The sequence below is a fragment of the Mobula hypostoma genome, chromosome 19 (genome assembly GCF_963921235.1).
Source record: "Mobula hypostoma chromosome 19, sMobHyp1.1, whole genome shotgun sequence".
In the NCBI taxonomy this organism is placed as follows: domain Eukaryota; kingdom Metazoa; phylum Chordata; class Chondrichthyes; order Myliobatiformes; family Myliobatidae; genus Mobula; species Mobula hypostoma.
In genome coordinates, this window is record NC_086115.1 from 31,128,126 (window position 1) to 31,152,274 (window position 24,149).

A 24,149-nucleotide genomic window follows, 5' to 3' on the forward strand; every position below is an offset into this window, starting at 1 on the left:
CTTATTGTTACCATCAAGAAGGAGGTACAGGACCCTGAAGACAAGCACTCAAGGTTTCAGGAACAGCTTCTCCCCCTTCTGCATTCAGATGATCACATTTAGCCCATTTAATGTACAATTAACTTCAATATTTTTTGCTCTCTTTTTGGAATACTCATTAATTTTATATATATGTATATTTTAATTGTAACTTACATTTTTTTTCATTAGGTATTACACTGTATTGCTGCCACAAAACAACTAGTGATATTAAACCTGAATCAGATTCTGATTCTGAATTCAGGGGTACATTGTCTCTACATATCAGCTGAAGTTTTAAATAGTCTAGCCAAGGGATTGAGAATATCATACACCTCTGTGATAAGACTTCACTTGCCCCATCATTGAAATGTTGCCACAACCAATGATCTCACTTTCAAGGACTCTTCATCTCATCTTCCTTGTTATTTATGGCTATTTATTTATTTATCTATTTGGATTTGCACAGTTTGTTGTCTTCTGCCCTCTGCTTGATTGTTCATTGATCCCGTTATAGTTACTGTTCTATAGATTTGCTGAGCATGCCACAAGAAGTTGAATCTCAGGGTTGTATTTGGTGATATAGATGTACTTTGATAATAAAATTTACTTTGAACTTCAAGTTAGGGGTTAGTAAAAGAGCAGTTTCCTTCAATTCACTCTAGCCTTCATTACTCACCAGTTTAGCATAACCTCGGTGATCGAGGATTAGGTTCTCTGGTTTGAGGTCCCTGTAAATAATTCCTTTGAAATGCAAGTATGCAAAGGCTTCTACCACACAGGCCGTATAAAATCGAGTAGTGGCATCATCAAATGAACCCCTGCAAGAAAAGACCAACAGCAAGACATTACAGCAGCAGAACTATGCCACTCAATATATGGCACCAAATCAGCTTGATTAGTTGTATGGCTTGGATTGGCATGAGATACAGTTGTTGCCAGGCAATGGTGATCGGTACTTTACAACCTTGATGCAATGATTGTGAACAAATATTAATAAGCAGCAAATGAGAGGATGTTCTCCGTATCAAGTGGGTACTTGATGAAGGTTTTCATTCCTGGGTAATAGCATGGAGACTTCAAATAATCTTACCAAACTCAACTAAACCACAAACTCAGTTGATTTTTTCAAAAGAGTTAGCTCCTCACTGAGAATAATGGAGTGAGGAACTTACGTTAGAAAAAGAAAATCATACACAGTCATTCTCAGTTTTTGGTGAAGACGGATAACACAATGAGAGGGGGATTTCAGAGGATCCAAAGCCGGAAGACATTGAAATAAATTGAACAAACCATGGTATAAACTATAAATGCTGCACAAACAGTAGTTATCCCATGCAATGGACCAACAATGCATAGTGGCAATGAACCAAGTGGAGCCTATTGATGGATGATGCAAGCTGAAAGAGCTGAGCTGTTTGTCTCCATTTTTCAATTTGAGTTATGTTGCTTAGTTTTGCTTTAAAATACAAAGGGTGCCACATACCTTTTAATATTGTCTTCTCTGTATCTACGGAGAAAGGTTAATAATGAATTATTCAAAAAAAGGGATGCCACAATATTGCTGGTTAGTTTAGGTTTAAGGCCAGTTGGCTGTCGAAAATATTTGTTGCCGTTTGGACAGCACGTGACTCTGGCTTTTCCTTTTCAATATCTGAGGGTTTACCTGGCAGAGTAATTGACTGCCCTTTCTCTTCTCCCATTTTTAGTAGCACTAAATCTAATCCATCCATGAATGGGATGGATTTTCGCTCCATCAAGTAGCATGGAGAGAGCTAGATTATTAGTCTGTGCTTCTGCTTTGAATAGAAATCTCAGATCGTATTGCTTTTAACACATCAGTCAATAGAACTTGCTCATAATTTTCTAGTAAATCAGGGCTACTGTCCAAAACAGAATAAATTCTGCCAAGCTCCATCCTACCCACTCATACAGATGTGGCTAGATCAAAGCTACAATGGATAATTCACATGCCACATAGGATTTCTACTGCATAATATTAAGACACCTATCAAAGAAACAGGCATCAGCAAAACAAACACAGCAAATACTGTCAAAACTCTAGTAACTAGTTTCACATTTCAATGTCGGTCAAATGTACATTTCAATGCAACACCACCTTTCTCAAAGTAAACACCAGGGGGCAGATAAACCAGCGGCTTGTGAAATGAATGCTGGCTCCAGCCTTGACAACTGATACAATTCAAATGCCTCAGAAGACTTATTGATATGTCGTATTATGATCCCGTCCCGGGCAATTTTTTTTAAATAGCAGAGAATAGAATTTAAAAGAAGTCTAGAGACACGAGAGATTGCAGATGATGAATCTGGAGGAACTCAGCAGGTCAGGCAGCAGCTACGGAGGGGGATGGACAGTCAATTTTTTGGGTCTAGTACCAGGTGAAGGGTCTTGACCTGAAACAGCAACAGTCCATTTGCCTGCATAGGTGCTACTTGACCTGCTTTTCCTCCAGCATCTTGTGTATTGCTCTTAAAAATGTCTGCTGCATAATATGAGTTCTCTTATATATTGAAGGAAGTCTATCCAAATTTGTACTTCCACAGTGCACAGAGTAGCCGTCCCTGACAAGAGCCAGAATAAATTACCATAATCATATAGGTTATCACACCGTTAAAGGGTAAAGTCATGAAGCTAACAAAGCTATTGGATCAATTTATGTCAGCTTTTAAAAGTGTTACATCCATTTTACATCCATAAAGCTATTTACAAGTCTTTGGCTCGGTTTTCCAAATGAAAGTATGTTCACGAATATACTTAACACTAAAAACAGGTAGAAGGTACAATTGCCTCAGGACTTGCACCACCAGGTTCAAGAACAGTTATTTCCCCTCAACCATTAGGCTCTTGAACAAAAGGGGATAACTACGCTCATCTAAGGACTCTTTTATCTTGTTATTTCAAGCTCATTACTTATTGCTATTTATTTATTATCTGCATTTGCACAGCTTGTTTACAGTTTACAGTTCCTGATGTTCACAGTTTAACAGATCCTGTTTACAGTTACTGTTCTATAGATTTTCTAAGTATGCCCGCAGAAAAAGAATTTCATACTCTGATAATAAATTTTACTTTGAACTTTGAGTTAACCTTTTCAGTGAGAAAGATTTAGCCAAATCTTCATGTTTTGGCAATTCACGCAGGCTTCAGCAGTAATCTTCAGTGCCTTCAATACCATACAGCCCTCATTACTGGGGAAAAGCTCCATCCACTACAGGTTGGTACTTCCATTGTATCCTGGATAATGGAGTGCCTGACTGTCAGACCACAGTTTGTGCGGCTTCAGAGCTGTATGTCAGAAATGGCTATAAGCAGCACTGGGGCTCCACAGAGGACTGTATTGGCTCCCTTCCTGTTTACCCTGTATATCTCAGACTTTAGATACAACAGGGAGTCATACCATCTGCAGAAATTCTCTGATGATTCAGCAATAGTTGGGTGTTTAAAGGTAGGACAGGGGAATGAATACAGGGCCCTGGTGGAGGACTTTGTCAAATGGTGCAAGCTGAATCATCAGCGGCTCAACATCAGTAAGACAAAGGAGATGGTGATGGACTTTAGGAAGACTAAGCCTGCACTGCTCCCTGTTATTGCTAATGGTGAGGACTTGGATGCAGTGAGGACCTACAAGTATCTGGGGGTGCACCTGGATGTCAGACTTGAGTGGAGCACCAACACAGAGGCTGTGTACAAGAGCGGCCAGAGTCACCTCTACTTCCTGAGGGGACTGAGGTCCACTGGAGTATGCAGGCCTCTCCTTCACATGTTCTACCAGTCTGTTACTGCCAGTACAATCTTCTTTGCGGTGGTGTGCTGGGGCAATGACATCAACTCGGTTCAACAGGTTCAGTAAACTGATTAGAAATGCTGGCTCTGTTATAGGAGTCAAACTGGACACACTGGAGGTTGTGGTAGAACAAACGACCCTCCGGAAAATCCTGGCAATTCTGGACAATGTTTCTCACCCTCTGCATGCCACCCTGGCTGAACAGAGCAGCATTTTTAGTAGTAGACTAAAGACAACTGAGATGCTTCAAAGAGCGCTGTGTGAGGTTATTCTTACCCTCAGCCATTAGGCTCTATAATGAGTCAACCTGTAGCCGGGGAAGTGATGACCCCCGATGTTAGACTGTTTGAGGTAACTTGTTTATTTATTCTTTCCACTTCTCTTCTAATATTTATATCTGTGCACTTGTAATGCTGTAATGCTACTGTGAAATTGTAAACAACAGGAATTCTGCAGATGCTGGAAATTCAAGCAACACACATCAAAGTTGCTGGTGAACGCAGCAGGCCAGGCAGCATCTGTAGGAAGAGGTGCAGTCGACGTTTCAGGCCGAGACCCTTCGTCAGGACTAACTGAAGGAAGAGTGAGTAAGGAATTTGATAGTTGGAGGGGGAGGGGGAGATCCAAAATGATAGGAGAAGGCAGGAGGGGGAGGGATAGAGCCGAGAGCTGGACAGGTGATAGGCAAAAGGGGATACGAGAGGATCATAGGACAGGAGGTCTGGGAAGAAAGTAAAGGGGGGGGGACCCAGAGGATGGGCAAGAGGTATATTCAGAGGGACAGAGGGAGAAAAAGGAGAGTGAGAGAAAGAATGTGTGCATAAAAATAAGTAACAGATGGGGTACGAGGGGGAGGTGGGGCCTTAGCGGAAGTTAGAAAAGTCGATGTTCATGCCATCAGGTTGGAGGCTACCCAGACTGAATATAAGGTGTTGTTCCTCCAACCTGAGTGTGGCTTCATCTTTACAGTAGAGGAGGCCGTGGATAGACATGTCAGAATGGGAATGGGATGTGGAATTAAAATGTGTGGCCACTGGGAGATCCTGCTTTCTCGGCGGACAGAGCGTAGATGTTCAGCAAAGCGGTCTCCCAGTCTGCGTCGGGTCTCGCCAATATATAAAAGACCACATCGGGAGCACCGGACGCAGTATATCACCCCAGTCGACTCACAGGTGAAGTGTTGCCTCACCTGGAAGGACTGTTTGGGGCCCTGAATGGTGGTAAGGGAGGAAGTGTAAGGGCATGTGTAGCACTTGTTCCGCTTACACGGATAAGTGCCAGGAGGGAGATCAGTGGGGAGGGATGGGGGGGACGAATGGACAAGGGAGTTGCGTAGGGAGCGATTCCTGCGGAATGCAGAGGGAGGGGGAGGGAAAGATGTGCTTAGTGGTGGGATACCGTTGGAGGTGGCGGAAGTTATGGAGAATAATATGTTGGACCCGGAGGCTGGTGGGGTGGTAGGTGAGGACCAGGGGAACCCTATTCCTAGTGGGATGGCGGGAGGATGGAGTGAGAGCAGATGTACGTGAAATGGGGGAGATGCGTTTAAGAGCAGAGTTGATAGTGGAGGAAGGGAAGCCCCCTTCTTTAAAAAAGGAAGACATCTCCCTCGTCCTAGAATGAAAAGCCTCATCCTGACAGCAGATGCGGCGGAGACGGAGGAATTGCGAGAAGGGGATAGCGGTTTTGCAAGAGACAGGGTGAGAAGAGGAATAGTCCAGATAGCTGTGAGAGTCAGTAGGCTTATAGTAGACATTAGTGGATAAGCTGTCTCCAGAGACAGAGACAGAAAGATCTAGAAAGGGGAGGGAGGTGTCGGAAATGGACCAGGTAAACTTGAGGGCAGGGTGAAAGTTGGAGGCAAAGTTAATAAAGTCAACGAGTTCTGCATGCGTGCAGGAAGCAGCGCCAATGCAGTCGTCGATGTAGCGAAGGAAAAGTGGGGGACAGATACCAGAATAGGCACGGAACATAGATGGTTCCACAAACCCAACAAAAAGGCAGGCATAGCTAGGACCCATACGGGTGCCCATAGCTACACCTTTAGTTTGGAGGAAGTGGGAGGAGCCAAAGGAGAAATTATTAAGAGTAAGGACTAATTCCGCTAGACGGAGCAGAGTGGTGGTAGAGGGGAACTGATTAGGTCTGGAATCCAAAAAGAAGCGTAGAGCTTTGAGACCTTCCTGATGGGGGATGGAAGTATATAAGGACTGGACATCCATGGTGAAAATAAAGCGGTGGGGGCCAGGGAACTTAAAATCATCGAAAAGTTTAAGAGTGTGAGAAGTCATAGGTCAGAAGGGATTGAACAAGGGGAGATAAAACCGTGTCGAGGTATGCAGAAACGAGTTCGGTGGGGCAGGAGCAAGCTGAGACAATAGGTCGGCCAGGACAGGCAGGTTTGTGGATCTTGGGTAGGAGGTAGAAATGGGAAGTGCGGGGTGTGGGAACTATAAGGTTGGTAGCAGTGGATGGGAGATCCCCTGAGCGGATAAAGTCGGTGATGGTGTGGGAGACAATGGCCTGGTGCTCCTTAGTGGGGTCACGATCGAGGGGTAAATAAGAGGAGGTATCCGCGAGTTGTCGCTGTGCCTCGGCAAGGTAGAGGTCAGTACGCCAGACTACAACAGCACCCCCCTTATCGGCGGGTTTAATAATAAGGTTAGGATTAGTGTGGAGGGAGTGGAGAGCAGAGCGTTCCGAAGGAGTGAGGTTGGAATGGGGACAAGGTGCGGTGAAGTCGAGACGGTTGATGTCCCACCGGCAATTAGCGATAAAGAGATCCAGAGCAGGCAGAAGACCAGAGCGGGGTGTCCATGAAGAAGAGGAGGGTTGAAGACGGGAGAAGGGGTCATCGGTGGGGGTGGAAGAGTCCTTGCCGAAGAAGTAGGCTCGGAGACGGAGACGGCGGAAGAAAAGTTCCGCATCATGGCGAACACAGAACTCGCTGACGTGTGGGCGAAGGGGGACAAATGTGAGGCCCTTACTGAGAACAGAGCGTTCTGCCTCCGACAGTTGAAGGTCGGAGGGGATGGTAAAGACCTGGCATGGATGACAGCTGGGATCAGAGGGGGGAGGGGGGAGGCTGGGTGTGTCAATGGAGAGGGGATGAAATTGTAATTTCCTTTGGGATCAATAAAGTATCTATCCGGCTATCTAATTTGAATTTTCAGTAGATGAATACTGAAGTCATATTAGCTTCATGTGATAATGAATAAAGAATTATTAATGCACTTGACAAGATCTCAAGTAATCTCAAGTAAACCTCAACTGGTACAGGAAAAAGTTTTGTTAGAGAGGGACAGCAGATGGCAGCACAGGATAGGGCGTGAGACTTCAATCACCTACAATGCAGCACAGTACAAACAAGAGAGAAATGGGAAAAGAGCAAGGCAGTGCGCATCAGAAGGGTGTGAACCCAACCCTCCTTCAACTCTCTCCATTACCTCACCCACACACTACCTTTCTCTAACCTCCCACTCCCCATCACTCTAGACGTCCTGCCACCCCATCTACTCTCTCCACCTGTGCCTACTCATTCTCCTCTATGTCCTCTTCTTCTCGTTTCTCTCCCTCTTTACCTCACATCCCCATCACCACCCACTGTCATTCTCCCTCGTGCTCACTCCTCATCTCTCTACCTCCTCCCTCTCCTTATCTCCTCACTCACTTCCTCTCTCTCCCTCTTTCTCTTAGACAAAGTGTCTTCCTTCTGCATTGCCAAAAATAAGGTTATCCTGCTCCTGCTTTACAATGTAATGATTATCTACACTATTTTACAGCCACATAATTATGACTTTTAAAAAATTACTTCACAGTCCCAGTTATAATGTTCTCTAAGGCGACAATATGCCACATTTTATTGTAAATGAGTTCATTTTCGTAATAAGTGTCAGAAATTCTGCCTGTCAGTTATTTTACACAGGTCTGTGGATTTTGATTAGAAAATATACTTTTAACATACGGGACCACTAAAACAAAAGAGATTATAACAGTCATAATGTACAATTTGGTAATAGTGGAGGAATGAATGGAAGAACTCTCTGATCATCCATAAAGTAGTGTAATACAAGTTTCTACAGTGTGAGTACTGCACATAATCCACTGGCATGTCAGCCTGGATTTTATAATCAGGTGTCTATTCCGGGATTTGAAATTTGCTGTTATCTGAGTAACTGTTCACAAAGTAATCACTGGGCTAAAGCTTAAAAACACAGCATATCAATAATTTGGAAGCATTTTTAGAAAATGTTTCTTTGAATGGAAGTAAACAATTTAACTTCTGTACTCTGTGTTCATACCTGTCTCTAAGGATAGTCCACAGCTCTCCCCCCAGGCAAGCCTCCATTAACATGTATAAGTATTTACTGTCCTTGAATGTCCTGTACAGCCTGCAAGGAAAATAGAATAACATCAGCACTGAGTCCATTGTCGAAAGACCCTGACTTTGAACAGCATTTTATGGCTTTTTTTAAAAGCACAGATCATGCAGTACCTGCAAGCTCTGTCGAGCTAATTGAATAGCTCCCTTTGATTACAATTTACAATGCCTCTCTTCAAATGTGTCTTAACAAATCAGTTAATTGAAATGGAAAACACAATGCTTTATTGAATTAAATAAACACAATATGTGTATTTGAGTGCCTGGTAAAAATAAGCAAAGAAAATTCTTCGAATTATATCCAAGTTCAGAATATCATGAAATCATTTCCCTCAGGTCTGTGTTTTCAAGACTACCACAAAGTCTTCCTTTGTCTTTATTTTCATCCATCACCTGGTGTCAGTCTGTACTATATTACTATATTTACGCTCTATTCTTGGTTGGTGCGGCTATAACGAAACCAAGTTTCCCTCGGGATTAATAAAGTATATCTATCTATCTATCTAGAAGAAGCAACAAACAATCTGCTGGAGGAACTTAACAGGTTGAGCAGCATCTGTGGATGGAACATTTCAGGTCAAAACCCCACGTCAAGATAGCTGGCAGAGAACTGAAGAAAGGACAGTCTTCAAAGGCACTGTAGAAAGCTATATTATTCAATTGCTGCTTAAAATGACCTTATTTGGTTTCATCTCTTTCCATCTCTTTCTTCTGAGGAAGGACAGTCTCAACCATGAGAAAACTGGCAGATATGACTTTGAGAGCTCACATTCAACCTTGGCTGAGGAGGTCCAAGAACTACAATCAAGTGACCTATTTTTTTTCCATTAGGCCTGCTCCACACACATCTACCATTGCTCACTTAAAACATCCATCCTTGCAGTTTAACTGCGTGTTCTGCCAGTCAGCGTGCTAGTTGATTCAATCTTATTCCATCATTCAAACAAATAAATTATTCAACACAAGAAAGAAAACTGCTGTTCACACCCCCCCACGAAGTATTTATTGCTTGTTAGTCACAGCATTGTATTTGGAGATTTATGTTGAATTCTTAAGGCTTCAGGAATTAATCTGTAACATTTCAGAATCTGGACATGATCAGATTTTTTATTTTAGTTTTACTGTACCACATAATCAAACACATATGTTGCATTAGCAGCCTAACATGGTGAAGTGTTGTGATTTATATGTGTTAATATGATGATCTGGCCCTCCCAATGGGGAAAGAAGAGTTGCAGGGACAATAGAACAGAGGCTGGCTGCATTATTAAAGAGAAAGCTGCTTTTCCACTGATGCAATATATTGCTCACTTGTGGTTGTCTTGTTGAAGATAAAGCATAAACACTATAAATTATAATCTGAAATATTCTTTCATCTCTGTCATCAAAGTACTCAAATCTTTCATTCTGGATCTTCAAAGATGACTTTAAGTCCGAAATCATTCATTGAAGCTTGCTTTAACGGCTACCGCACCCACTCATCATCTATTGCCTGTGACTGTTAAGAGGCCCCAGTGACCCATTATTCTGGGATTCTTCAGCAACATCAGTGCATCATCAAATTTTGCACCTATTGATTGGCCAGGTTTAAGGAAGATTCATTATCATTTTACAGAATAACAAATCATCATCATTAAAATTACATACTAAGCTTGGTGAAAAAAATTTACATAGAGAAAGCTACTGTAGGCTGATTTGAAAATACTTTGGACTGACAATTGTACTAAAAATAATTAAATGCTCTAAGCATTTTAATACTAAAATTATCTTCTAAGGACTCTGGAAAGACTTTACCCATTTGTCTGAGCCTAAATCAGTCAATTGTAACAAAAATATTGCTAATATTTAATGCTAAGAAATCTCACACAGCAACCTGTGACAGACTAATGACAGACTACATGTATTACAGATCAAAGAAGAAATGGAGCAATTATTCTGGTCTAGAACCCTGGAAATTAATCTCGAAATTACTGGAGTTTAAGTCTTCAGAACTTGTCAAAGACTGCATTTGGTATGACATTTAAACTGCTTCATGAAAACTGACCGCCGGTGCATAATGACTGATCTGTCATCAGATTGCAATGGTGTGTGTTACACTTAGTTCCCAGCTCCTTGTATCATCAAGGCGTGGAGAGAGGGATCTAGTCAGAATTTGCAGTATGAATTCTGGACTGGTTAACCCTACTGTGATTTCTTCTGTTAATGTCTCTACAAACAAAAAGCCAGATATTCTGTGGTGGCATTGCATTTTTGTATTATTTTAAATATATTGTCAAAAAGGATCAATACTTCATTCCTCTGGCCATACAAGTGCATAGGTTTTCTAAACCCTGTAGGAGTTACCCCTAAACCATCAGGTTCTTGAATAAAAGGGGATAACTATACTCACTTGTGTCACAATGGGGGGGTATTGGAAGCAAGGGTGGACCCAAATGCAAGACACATCTTGAGAGGTTACTTAGATTTAGTTTATTGTTCGATACCAGGAGAGTTAGGCAGAAGCAGGAGTAGCGAACTGGACAAGGACTCAGGACTACGACTAGGCTGGGACCAAGGGTCTGGGCTTGGACTCGGAATCGGATCCCAGAACTAGAGGAGATATAAAGAGGCTAGGGTATGGACTCCGAGCCAGGGACTGGGCAAGGACCCAGTACCTGGGTCTTGCCTCGGGCTCGGACCCCAGAACCAGGCATGGACATGACATGGGCTAGGGAGAGGAGGAACATGGAAAAACAGAGCCTTGGTCTCGGGAGAGCAGGTACATGGAACCATGAACACATACACAGAACAGAGAGCCGGGACCCCTCCTTGGGTACAGGACATAGGGCCGGAACTCATGACCCCCCGCGGGGCAATGGCAAGACGGCCTGACTTACCCCACGGAGGTGAGGACAAGACAAGACAAAACATGACCCCCCACGGGGCAACGACAAGACGGCCTGACTTACCCCACGGAGGTGAGGACAAGACAAGACCAACACGAAAGAACACCAGACAGTACCTATCTAGCTCCAGCGACAGAACTAGACTGAGGTGCAGGTGAGGGCTAGAGGCGAGAGGGGCAGAGAAGGGATACAGACAGGGGGGTAGGACAGGAATCACAGACCGCCAGAGCCAGGACTTGACTCAGAACTTGGATGCCGCCACGGCCAGGACTCGACTCGACTCGGAACTCGGATGCCGCCAGGACCGGGACTTGACTCGGAACTCGGATGCCGCCAGGGCCGGGACTTGACTCGGTACGTGGATGCTGCCAGGGCCAGGACTTGACTGGGTACTTGGATGCCCCTGGAGCCAGGACTTGACTTGGAGCCTCTAGGTAGTGGCGAGCTCTCGACTTGGCCCGGGACCAGTAGACAGCGGTTCTTGATTCCCTCCGGCGGGTTAACTGACGGACCCACCTCGGTGAGGAAACTTTGCAGGCTCGCTTTGGCGAGGTACCTTGACAGGGTTGCTCTGGTAAGGAAAGGCGAATTACGGGCACTCGCTTCAGGCGGAGACTAGGCTTGCTCCGGCCTGATGACATTGGCACGCTGTACCTTTGGTGACTTTGCAAATGCTCCCACCCCGAACAGTTGAAAGCCAGAGACTATAAACTACCGGTTCAGCTGGAGAGTAAATTGCCTCTAATCACCAAGGCCGAGGGACACGGGAAAACAGGGTACCAAAGGGAAACAGGGAGTCAACGGTCCAGATCGTAATATAAACAAAGTAAATTTAAAGGGACCCCGATCCGGACCATGACAACTTGTTCCATCATTGAAATGTTCCTGCAGCCAATGATCTCTCTTTGAGGACTCTTTATCTTATTATCTCATAATCTCATTATTTATTGCTGTTTGTTTTTATTTGCATTTGCACATTTTATTGTCTTCTGCACTCTGATTGACCTTTCATTGATCCTGTTATAGTTACTATTCTATAGATTTGCCGAGTATGCCCACAAGAAAATGAATCTCAGGGTTGTATGTGGTGACAGATATGTACTTTGAATAAAGTTACTTTGAACTTTGATAATATTCTACTAGCTTAGAGATACCCAGCAAAACATCGCCCTTCTCAACTGTAATAGCAAATGATTTATCACTGTTACAAACTGTTCTGTGAATTATTTGACATGAATTGAAAAGTAAGTTAAGTTTTCTCTTTTTGAATTAAGGAGAACATATTGCAGGAATTGCAGATTAACTCAACAATCACTGCTCCAAAACAATACTGATATAATAAAGTCATGCTGACAATGTACAGTAATTGGATAAAGATGTGTTGCAGTTACTCACTTAATCATACAATTACCAAACAGAGAGGTAGCAAGGCAAAAAGAAAAACAGTATGTCTCCTTCTTGATGTTAACAGCTGATCCTAGCCAAGAGCATACGAGTTCAAGTTCAAGTTTAATTATCATTTGATCACACACATGTATACAGCAAAAAGAAACAGCTATCCTCCAGGGCCACGGTGCAGAACACAGTGCCAACTGTCACACAGAGTACACACAACATGGCACAGTAGCACATATAGTTACAATAGCAGAAAAACACACAGTCACAAAATAAAAGATAATGAGTGTCACGGCCTGAAGAATGGTGGTGCATATGGGATGTTGTGCTGGAGCCACATTTCTACAGGAACAAGCACTTAGCAGCTCCCCATCACATGCTAGTGCAGCTGCAAACAAATACAATTCAGGTGGTCTTCCCAGGAGCGAACATTAGACAGCAGCACTGATGGGAGGGGCCTAACCCTCCCCATCGCCCAAACCAGCACAGATTCCAGCACCCGCTGCTCTTCTGCTCTCTCAAACATTGCCATCGGCATCTCCTTCCCTGGCAGCTGACACTGTGACACGAGGGCCTGGTCTCCCACCGTCGGTCTCGCCAACGAGCCAATGGACCGGACTTGCAGTATTCTACACTATCAATGTCCAATAGGGTCTTGCGATCACAAGAAAAACATCCATGTCAATCACTTGCACCACTTGTTGGACAGCGCACTTCCTCCGTGCATGGCCTCCCTGAGTGGCTGTGGCAGGCGATGACATGATACGCAACAAGTCCAGCCCTACCGCTGTCCAGCAGCTTGCTAGCGGGGTAGACATACAGTACATGGCATTCTTAATATCCAGTAGTGCCTTGCGATTGCAAGAAAAACGTAAAGGATGAACAATTCACAAGTGAAGTCTATGTTACAAAGTCACAGTGTAAACTTGCAAGAAGAGGTTGCTATTCAGGTACTTTCTAGAATAATTTTCTGCAAGCAAAACATGCATTCTCATTTTTTTGTATTAATGCTTTCATAAATAACCCTGGGAATTCAGATACATGCAAACTCAAGAGTTCCAACATTCTGAACATGCACAAGGGCATAAACTCCACAGTGTCCCAGCAGTTACACCGGTAAATCTGCTATTGTACCTGGGGTAGGTTAGATATGGCTCAGGAAACAAAGTCCATTCATTTCAATAGGAGAGAAACAGTTGAACAGGACAGAGATATGTTTCAGGTAATTAAGCAATTTTTAAATGTTAATTGTTAAATGTATTTTGGAGTTTCCCAGTGTTGCAACAATTCATTTTTAATAGGTTAAAAAAGTATGCTTTTGATAGATTTTGAACATTTGTGAACATGTCACAGTTTCACTGGCTGCCAACAGAAGCACTGTGAAAGTTGCTGCGGGGGTTCCACTCAGGACAGGAGTGGAGACTCCAATGAGCAAAGTTATTGAGTTGTTCTGAAGAAATTCCAAACCATCATGCGCCCCACACTTTTATTCACTATAAAATCGAGGCATGGTGATTGCTCTCCTGCTAGCAGACATGGTACGTGTAATAGGATTCTGCAATGTTTAAGTTTACTGCCCTGTTGGGTAAGCTCTTGCTTGTATCTACCCATAGGCACTGCGATGATTACTGTTAGCTCTTTTTAATTCGATCCTCACATATGGGTATCATTCTCAAGCCCATTACTCAGTGATTGTACTAATGAGCTGCATTACATTTATCCAGCTTTTCACAGACAGAACATACCAAGATAGGCTTCCTAAATGTCAGGTAGTTGCCAATGTTGTGGTGCCACTATAGTTGCAACAGCTTGGCAGAAGGCTCCATTAGTACTGGTGCCCAGGTTTTGAGGATTTTAGCACAATACTTTTGGGATTTATAATCATTACTGAATGTAGGGGCTTTAGATTGAGTACTTGTAAATAGTAAGTCGATAAATCTAAAAAGGTTGTTTCTCTGATGAGTAGGATCATGGGAAGAAGCTGAGATAAATCCTCATTTTGATGTCTCTGGCTGACATTGGTGGTGAATGCTTCAGCCTAGCCCAGGGGTTCCCAATCTGGGGACCACGGACCCCTCGGCTAATGATAGGGGCTCCATCCATAACATAAAAAAAGTTTGGAAACCCCGGTCCTGACTTTCACTGAGCTCAACCATCTCTGTGATGGAACTTCCACAGAAATTTCTCCTGAATAATTGGTGAATTAACTATCCATCACCACCAAGAGCTAAATGTATGCTACTGTAGATCACCAAATTCCCTGCTGTAGCTTTGCAATGATGTTGAATGCATCACTCACAATGAGTGCATCACTGATTACATCAACTTCTGTGTGGACTGCAATGTTCCGACAAGAACTGTCCTTTGTTATTCAAGTAACAAGCCATGGGTGACAAAGGATATTAAGGACATCCTGAACGCTAAAAAGAGGGCGTTTAGACATGGAAATAGGGAGGAGCTGAGGGCAATACAGAGGGACATGAAAGCCAGGATCAGGGAGGCTAAAGACAGGTACAGGAGGAAGCTTGAGCGGAAACTCCAGCAGACCAACATGAGAGAGGTCTGGAGGGGGATGAGGACCATCACTGGGTTCCGGCAAACTAGCAACAGAGGAGCTGAAGGTGGTGTGGACAGGGTCAATGAACTTAACCTGTTCTTTAACAGATTTGACATTGTGGCCTCTGCCCATCCCCCACATGAGCCATCTGTTGTCGGCCCCCAATCAACACATATTCCACTCTCCCCTCCTACCCCTCCTCACAGTCCCCCACCCTGCTCTCATGACTATACCCCTTCCCCACACGAAACCACCACAGTGGGCTTCACAGCTGAACAGGTGAGAAGACAGCTGAAACGTCTCAACCCAAGCAAGGCTGCAGGACCGGATGGTGTCAGTACCAGGGTGCTCAAAGCCCGTGCCCCTCAGCTATGTGGAGTACTTCGTCATGTCTTCAACCTGAGCCTGAGGCTCCGGAGGGTTCCTGTACTGTGGAAGACGTCCTGCCTCGTCCCTGTGCCGAAGACACCGCGCCCCAGCAGCCTCAATGACTACAGTCCGGTGGCATTGACCTCCCACATCATGAAGACCCTGGAGACACTTGTTCTGGAGCTGCTCCGGCCTATGGTCCGGCCACACTTAGATCCCCTCCAGTTCGCCTACCAGCCCCGACTAGGAGTTGAGGATGCCATCGTCTACCTGCTGAACCGTGTCTACACCCACCTGGACAAGCCAGCGAGCACTGTGAGGGTCATGTTTTTTGACTTCTCCAGTGTGTTCAACACCGTCCGCCCTGCTCTGCTGGGGGAGAAGCTGACAGCGATGCAGGTGGATGCTTCCCTGGTGTCATGGATTCTTGATTACCTGACTGGCAGACCACAGTATGTGTGCTTGCAACACTGTGTGTCCGACAGAGTGATCAGCAGCACTGGGGCTCCACAGGAGACTGTCTTGTCTCCCTTTCTCTTCACCATTTACACCTCGGAATTCAACTACTGCACAGAGTCTTGTCATCTTCAGAAGTTTTTGGATGACTCTGCCATAGTTGGATGCATCAGCAAGGGAGATGAGGCTGAGTACAGGGCTACGGTAGGAAACTTTGTCACATGGTGTGAGCAGAATTATATGCAGCTTAATGTGAAAAAGACTAAGGAGCTGGTGGTAGACCTGAGGAGAGCTAAGGTACCGGTGACCCCTGTTTCCATCCAGGGGGTCAGTGTGGACATGGTGGAGGATTACAAATACCTGGGGATACGAATTGACAATAAACTGGACTGGTCAAAGAACACTGAGGCTGCCTACAAGAAGGGTCAGAGCCGTCTCTATTTCCTGAAGAGATTGAAGTCCTTTAACATCTGCCGGATGATGCTGAGGATGTTCTACGAGTCTGTGGTGGCCAGTGCTATCATGTTTGCTGTTGTATGCTGGGGCAGCAGGCTAAGGGTAGCAGACACCAACAGAATCAACAAACTCATTTGTAAGGCCAGTGATATTGTGGGGATGGAACTGGACTCTCTCACGGTGGTGTCTGAAAAGAGGATGCTGTCTAAGTTGCATGCCATCTTGGTCAGTGTCGCCCATCCACTACATAATGTACTGGGTGGGCACAGGAGTACATTCAGCCAGAAACTCATTCCACCAAGATGCAGCACAGAGCGTCATAGGAAGTCATTCCTGCCTGTGGCCATCAAACTTTACAACTCCTCCCTTGGAGGGTCAGTCACCTTGAGCCAATAGGCTGGTCCTGGACTTATCTCATAATTCACTGGCATAATTTACATATTACTATTTAACTATTTATGGTTCTATTACTATTTATTATTTATGGGGCAAATGTAATGAAAACCAATTTCCCCCGGGATCAATAAAGTATGACTATGACTATGACTATGAATACATTAGTGTTTTTGTTCAGGTCATGAGTCTTTCAAGACATGTTTATTTGTTGTCCAAGAGTATGCAAATTTGTGAAATGATATACAAGCCTCATTACTGCTGAATTTGTATGTTCAGGGGAACATCTTTATCTTAGTGGCGGAACGGTAGTGTAGCAGCTGGTGCTTCACTTTATAGTGCCAGCGATCACTGGTTGTGTTTGATTCCAACCCTGTCCGTACGTTCTCCCCCTATCTGCGAGGATTTCCTCTGGATGCTTCAGTTTCCTCCCACATTCCGAAGACGTACGGTTATGTATGGTAAGTAGTGGGCATAGTATGTTGGCGCCAGAAGTGTGGCAACACTTGCAGATTGTCCAGCACAATCCTCACTGATTTGATTTGAGGCAAATGACACATTTCAAAATTGTTTAACGCCATTTCCCGTACACAAGCGTAAAGGAGAACAAAGTAATTGTTACTCTGGATCCAATGCAGCACAAAAAAAACCCTAATAAGAACACAATAATAAAAAACACAAAAAAAAACATAAGATAGCTTATATACATAGATAGATTGTGTGTCAAAAAAGTGATGCTAGGCACAGGAGTGCCGGTATAGGAAATGATAAAAGTAGTGGTGGTGGGTGGAGGGCGGAAGAATGTGAGGGAGGAGAGTGTGAGGGATGGGTTAGTGGGTGGAGGTGTTGATCATCCTTAATGCTTGCGGAAAGTAACTGTTTTTGAGTCTGATGTGGACACTACATAGCCTCCTCCCTGATGGGAGTGGGACAACAGTCCATGAACAGGACGTGTGGGATCTTTCATGACGTTTCTGGCACCTTTTTGTACGTATGTCCTTGATGCCTGGAAGGCAGGTGCCAGTGATGCTTTGGGCAGTTTTGACTGCCCGTTGTAGAGCCTTCCCGTCTGCCAGAGTGCACCTTCCGTACCATGCTGTGTTGTTCTCCACTGCGCATCTGTAGAAGGATGTGAGTATAGATGTGCACAGTCTAGCTTTCTTCCACCTAAGGAAGAAGAGGCATTGGTGACCTTTCCTGATTGCATGGAATGTGTTCTGAGACTGTGAGAGGCTGTGCAAGATGTGTACTTCCAGAAGTTTGAAAACGCTCACAGCTTTCACTGCTGTGCCGCCAATGTTAAGAGGGGTGTGAGTGATCTGATTTCTTCTGAAGTCGGTAACAAGCTTCTTTGTCTTGTTGACATTGAGGACGAGGTATTTTACCTGGCACCAGGCTTCGAGCTCTCCCACCTCCTCTCTGCAGGTTGTCTGATCGTTGTTGATGATGAGCCCCACCGTTGCTGAGCCACTGACGAACTTGACAATGTGATTATTCGGGAGCTGGCTGTGCCGTCATGTGTGAGCAGCGTGCACAGCCCTGGGGGGCACTTGTGCTGAGGACAATGGGGAGGGAGGAGCAGTTGTGTATCCTGACTCTGTGACATTTGTTAGCTGGTATATCGGAAAGTACATATTTCACTGCATGTTTCAATGTACTTGCGACAAATATAGTTACTATTTTCTCAACTTTTCTTTCTCTCCCCTACCCTTATTTCAATGCGTTTATTTGCAGAACCAGTTCCTAAAAAAAAAATCAGTTTCACATTTCATCAGTTTGTAACTTCAAACGATTGATGAAGTGGATTGCTCATCAGTTAAGAGGAATGTGCATTGTAATTAAGATACATCTTTGCTGTAAATCATACTACTTCAAAATGCTAGACATTGCTTACCCATTGCCCTACCCTTCAGTGTAACTTTCCAATTTTCATTAGCTGCTCTGGCTTCCAAATCAGTGACCACTTCATTAGGTACACCCATGCACTTGCTGGTTAATGATCTAATCAGCCAATCATGTGCCAACAACCCAAGCGTAAAAGCATGCAGACATGGTCAGAAAGTTCAATTGTTTATTTATTTATTTTATTTAGAAGGACAGAGTGGAACAGGCCCTTCCGGCTCAGTAAGCCGCACTGCCCAGCAACCCACCTAGTTAACACTAACCTATTTACAGGACAATTCACAATGACCAATTCATCTACTGACTGATATGTCTTTGAACTGTGGGGTGAAACCAGACCATCCTGAGGAATCCCATGCGGTTCATGGGGAGAACGTAAAACTCCTTGCAGACAGATGGCACCGAATTGAACTCAGAACTCTCGAACGCCCTGCACTGTAACAGCGTTGCGCTGACCCTACTCTACCGTGGCGTACCATTGCTGTTCAGGCCAAACATCAGAATGGGGACGAAACGTGATCTCAGGAACTTTGACATTGCTGGTGCGAGACCAGATGGTTTGAGTACCTCAGAAACTGCTGATCTCCTGGGATTTTCGTGCACAACAGTCTCTAGAGCTTACAGAGAATGGTGCGGAAATAATAGAGATCCGAGGAGAATGGCCAGACTGGTTCAAGCTGACAGAAAAGCGACAGTAACTCAAATAACCATGTGTTACATCAGTGACGTGCAGAAGAACATCTCTGAACAAACAACACATAGAACCTAGAAGTGAGTGAGCTACAGTAGCAGAAGACCACAAACATAAACTCACTTTATTAGGTAGAGGAGGTACCTAATAAAGTGGCCACTGAGTGTACTTCCCTTTGTTTAGGTTGAAACCTTGGTTTCTGATTGAATTGCTTCACCTTTGGGAAATCTATAATCCTGCCACCTTCTTTCTTAACGTTGCCTATTACAGCAAGGTTGTAATCAATCCATTTTCCCTGCACAGTGCTTGATCGAAAACACTGTAGTCTGATCTTCAGTTAGGTCCTCAGTACACAGATCTAGTAATCCAGTTTATATGTTGATCTAATTGTCTCATTTAATGAATATACTGCCTCTAATTTCCTTATTTACACCATCACACCTGACATTCAAAACTTTATAACTGCTCCTGACACCATCCAAACCGATTCTAATTTTACACTATCTACTGAGTCAAAACCCTTTCTAACTAAATATCCCTTCCTAATAATGCTTTTTCCTTTTTGCCTATACTTCCTAAATGCTAAATATTTTTAAATATTTAGTTCCCACACGAGAACATCCGATAGTCATGTTTCTATAATAGCCATTTGATCATATCCATTCACGCCGCTAGTTCACCTTCTTAAGAATGTGATGTGCATTTACATACGGTGACTTTAAACATGGCCTTTTCCTATACTCTCATCCTATTTACTGCTTGCTTTTGTTTTTGGTCCCTAACTGTCTTGATTATTTCTTTTCTATCTTCCAGCTTTGTCACCAGCACCACACCCCAGCCACATTAATTCTCTCCTCCAGGTTGCCATTTCCATGTCAACATGGTTCAAACCCTCTCCAAAAATCTAATAATATCTTCCCCCTCCACACTTCAAAGATAATTGGTCTCCCTCCTGCTGATCTGTCATCCCATTTAACTGGTACAGGAATTACCTGCCCCAGAAGTGATCATAAAGCTTCAATTACCTAAAGCATCCTCTCCTTCAGCATCTTACAGCCAAGCATTTTTGAGCTTATGATAACATGGGACCTCCAAGAGGACCACAACCTTGTCAGAGGGTTTGGAGGCTTGCCTCAATGACCTGGAGAGCTATGGTGGCTGGAGTCTGGGCCTTGTGTTTTGGCTCTTGGTAGGATCACCTATGCCAAACAGATCAAAGGGTAGGGGCCAGACTAAGAGTGGTCCAACGGTCCTCCAGGTTCAGGGGTTCAACTCAGGGCTAACAACCCTGACTGGTCAAAAAAATATTTACAGAAACAGCAATGAAGAATCCTTCTACTTCTATGTGCAATGGTATTCCTGAGTTTCCACCCAGAACTTGCATGGCTAACAGTAGTGACCTTGAACCATACCTGGGGCACAGTAAAGAAGATGGCCAAGGTCAGACAGAGGTTGACAACCTTCATTATTGTTCTAAATGCCAGCAGCAAATTGGACAATATGATGATGATGATGACAATATGGGAGGCTATTCAGCCCAATGGGTCCACGTCATTTCCCAGGGAAGCTATGCTGTTCACTCCATTCTCCCTTTTCTTACTTCTTGCTTATAGAATGTTGACCTCATTACTTACTAAAAAATATAATGGATTTCAAATCTCATACCTAACAGTAAAAGTGCAGTAAAACATCACCATTTTAACATCGACTGAAAATCATTCCATTTCTGAAGTTTCAACGCAATTGTCATTTTTGTATGTGTTATTTATATACAAAAGTAGTGTAGTAATTAATGTCTTCAAAATAAATTGCCTCCATTGAATTTAAATTGCATCTTGGATTCCTGTCTACTATTACAGGAGGTTGGCATATAATTTGCCTTAGAATGCTCAGAAAACTTTAGATACAAATTCAACGTTCAAGCATATAGTTGAGACTTTAAGTGAACAATTGCTACTGTTTTCGTTCTCCTTGATTTGGCATTTTCTGTAGAACAAAAGACCTTCCACTTATCTGTATGGTCACGTACCCGATATGATGCAAGGTGAAGTTTTCTTAAACTTGTTTATGTGAACTGCACAATGTACCTGATAATCACATTACTTCCCCTTATCTCAAATTTAAAGTTATCTCCTCGAAAGATAGATAGTTCCAGATAATGATTAATAAGTCACATATGTTAGATATTCAGAGTAACACACAAAAAATGTTGGAAGAACTCAGCAGGTCATGCTGCATCTATGTTAATGAATAAAGAGTCCACATGTCTCATCCCGAAAAATCAACTCTTTATTCCTTCCCATAGATACTGCCCGGCCTGCTGAGTTCTTCCAGCATTTTTTCTGTGTCACTCTAGATTTCCAGCGTCAGCTGAATCTCTTGTGTTTAGATATTGATATCCTGCTTCAGATGGTCATACATTAGTCTAAGAATGTGTGATAATAGCCAAAGCTGCATCCTCAGCTCACAGTCTGAGCTGCCCCAAGATGATGGTGGTGGACGTCTTTAAAGTTGTATGGTTCTTGTGTAGTTGGTGTTTCCCAGAATTCTGAGTTAGGATAATATGTGCCCCTGGGGGGATGGGGGGGTGTAAATGTTACACTTCCAGAGCTATGAATGTTTAAAGTATTTTCCAACTGCACAAGAATATTCCTCACCTAGACTCAAAAATCCATACACCTAAATGAAAGCAGAATCTTGTACCTCCAGAGATTCTTCTACAGAAAGTCTACCTGATCATCATTACACGCTCATTCTAACTTTGATTCTGCATGTCAATATTCCAGAGATATCTTCAAATGTCCATTAGTTACTGTATATTCTAAAAATTCCACTCAGAAATTATATTTTAAGTAAGTAATAATTATTCCTTAGAGCTTCTATGAGATTGACTTTAACACGGAGCACTGTTTGGGAGTTTGAAACTTTGGGATATTTTAATTCCTGAGTTTTCATAAAGTGTCAATGGTTTTCAATTTATGGGAATTGATTAATAAAAAATAGGCTGCAGAGTTGTGTAGTTAATTGTGTCATTGCCTCACAGTGACAAATACAATCCTGATCTTGGGTACGGTCTATGTGGACTTTTTTATGTATTCCCTGTGACCACACTGGCTTCCTCTGGGTGGCCTGTTCTCCCACTTTCCAAGAAAGTGCAGATTAGTAGGTTAATTGGCCACTATAAATTACCTCTGGTGCGTAGGAAAGTGCTCAGAATCTAGGGGAAGCTGATGTGAATGTGGGAAGAGACAAATGTGATTAATGTTGGATTAGTCTAAATGATGGACTTGGTTGGCTAAAGGGCCCGTTTCTGTGCTACATTTCTCTATACCACAGCTCTAAATATATACACAGTTCCACACAACTAAAATTTTCATCCCTCTTTTACCTGTAGTTAGTATGATCAGCAGACAAAACCATGTGACTTGATGAAGCAAATGTTTAAATGGCACTACAGCAAAATTGATGTCATTGTACTAACATCACTTGTCTCAGAATTCACATTTAAATTCCACAGAAGTATGGTCTGACCTTACAATACACTGCAATAATATTTTTCTGTGTGTGTCATCCAGCTTCCCCTTAAAAACATATTTGCCACCTTCCTCAAATACTCAAGTTGTTGAAGGCATTTCTCTAATTAGTCTGCGTAAAGAATTAGAATAGACAGATTGTATTGGAGAGAAAGTAAGACTGATTCAAGGAAAAATGTGGCACAATATAGAAATAGAACTGATGTGAGGAAGAGTGAGAAGATGTGAGGAAACCGTATAAATGCATTGTGTTTGAGAGAAATCAGGGTAAATGATATAACAGAGGATATAGATGACATCAGATTCAGATTTGTTTATCACATGTACATGGAAACATACAGTGAAATGTGTCATTTGCTTTAACAACTGGTACACCTAAAGGTGTGCTGGGCACACCTAAGGATTTTGGCAACAACATAGTATGCCTGCAATGCTCGGCAGAACAACACAGAACACAATAAACAACAATACAGAAACAGGGAAACAAGCACTGTTCTTCCCAACCTCTGACCCACCCGCACACATACACAGATCTCTAACCCCAGGACAGGCCGGTTACTTTGGCATCCAGGATTCGCAGACACTGGGTTCCAACTACCCCAGTGGACTTGTTTATTATCAGGGCAACAACCTAAGCTGGCCTGCAATGACATTTTTATCACACAGGATGATCCAGCCCATAATGAGAAGCATTAATTTTCAACTGTCCGATTGCTTTCCTTTTTGAGTCCTTCTCGGTCCCATGTTGTTACCCACTGTGATCTTACCTCACAATGAAGTCTGAATGAGCTTCCTGCATGATTTGTTTTTCTGACCGTATGTGCTCCTGCTGCCGTGTGTCTACGATGTGCCGCTTTTTCAGGATCTTCATTGCAAAGGTTTTGGACTCCTCACTCTTCAACTGAACCTATGAAGAACAAAGGAGCCTTATTTTTGTGAAAATCACTTTGACACATCACGGTCTGCCCTTATTTGTTTTGTTTTTATTGTGATGTTCACTGTCCTTACTGTTCCAAGTAAATTCACTGCAACACCCGATCAAATAATCTGCAATGAATTAAAACAGAATTTAACTTGCATAGTTAAGGACAAGGCCCACATCATTTTTTATATTGGAATCATAAGTTCATCCATTTCTACCATGGGATCAACCTCATGGTGTTAATTTTTTGCACAGTCTCCAATCCTGTGTATTTAGTTTACAGTGTTGGCTGTAGCCCACAGGGATTATGCTGGTCTCTGCTCGGGAGAACTAGGACACAAAATACTAGATTATAGTTCCAGTGAAGCACTGCAACCTATTGGAT

General features: G+C 43.3%; 1 protein-coding gene across 3 annotated transcripts in view; it reads right to left on the reverse strand.

Moving 5' to 3' along the window:
• The window catches only part of prkg1b (protein kinase cGMP-dependent 1b), an 836,131-nt gene that overhangs the window by 36,932 nt on the left and 775,050 nt on the right, over window positions 1-24,149 (reverse strand). For 2 of the 3 annotated variants that reach the window (XM_063071598.1, XM_063071596.1), the window contains exons 11-13: window positions 23,610-23,749; window positions 8,126-8,215; window positions 698-839 (exon numbers count right to left, since the gene is read on the reverse strand). In XM_063071598.1, coding sequence (XP_062927668.1) covers window positions 698-839; window positions 8,126-8,215; window positions 23,610-23,749 — 372 coding nt within the window. Of the gene's footprint in view, window positions 1-697; window positions 840-1,504; window positions 1,529-8,125; window positions 8,216-23,609; window positions 23,750-24,149 lie in introns of all 3 variants that reach the window. The other variant, XM_063071595.1, reaches the window with a different exon arrangement.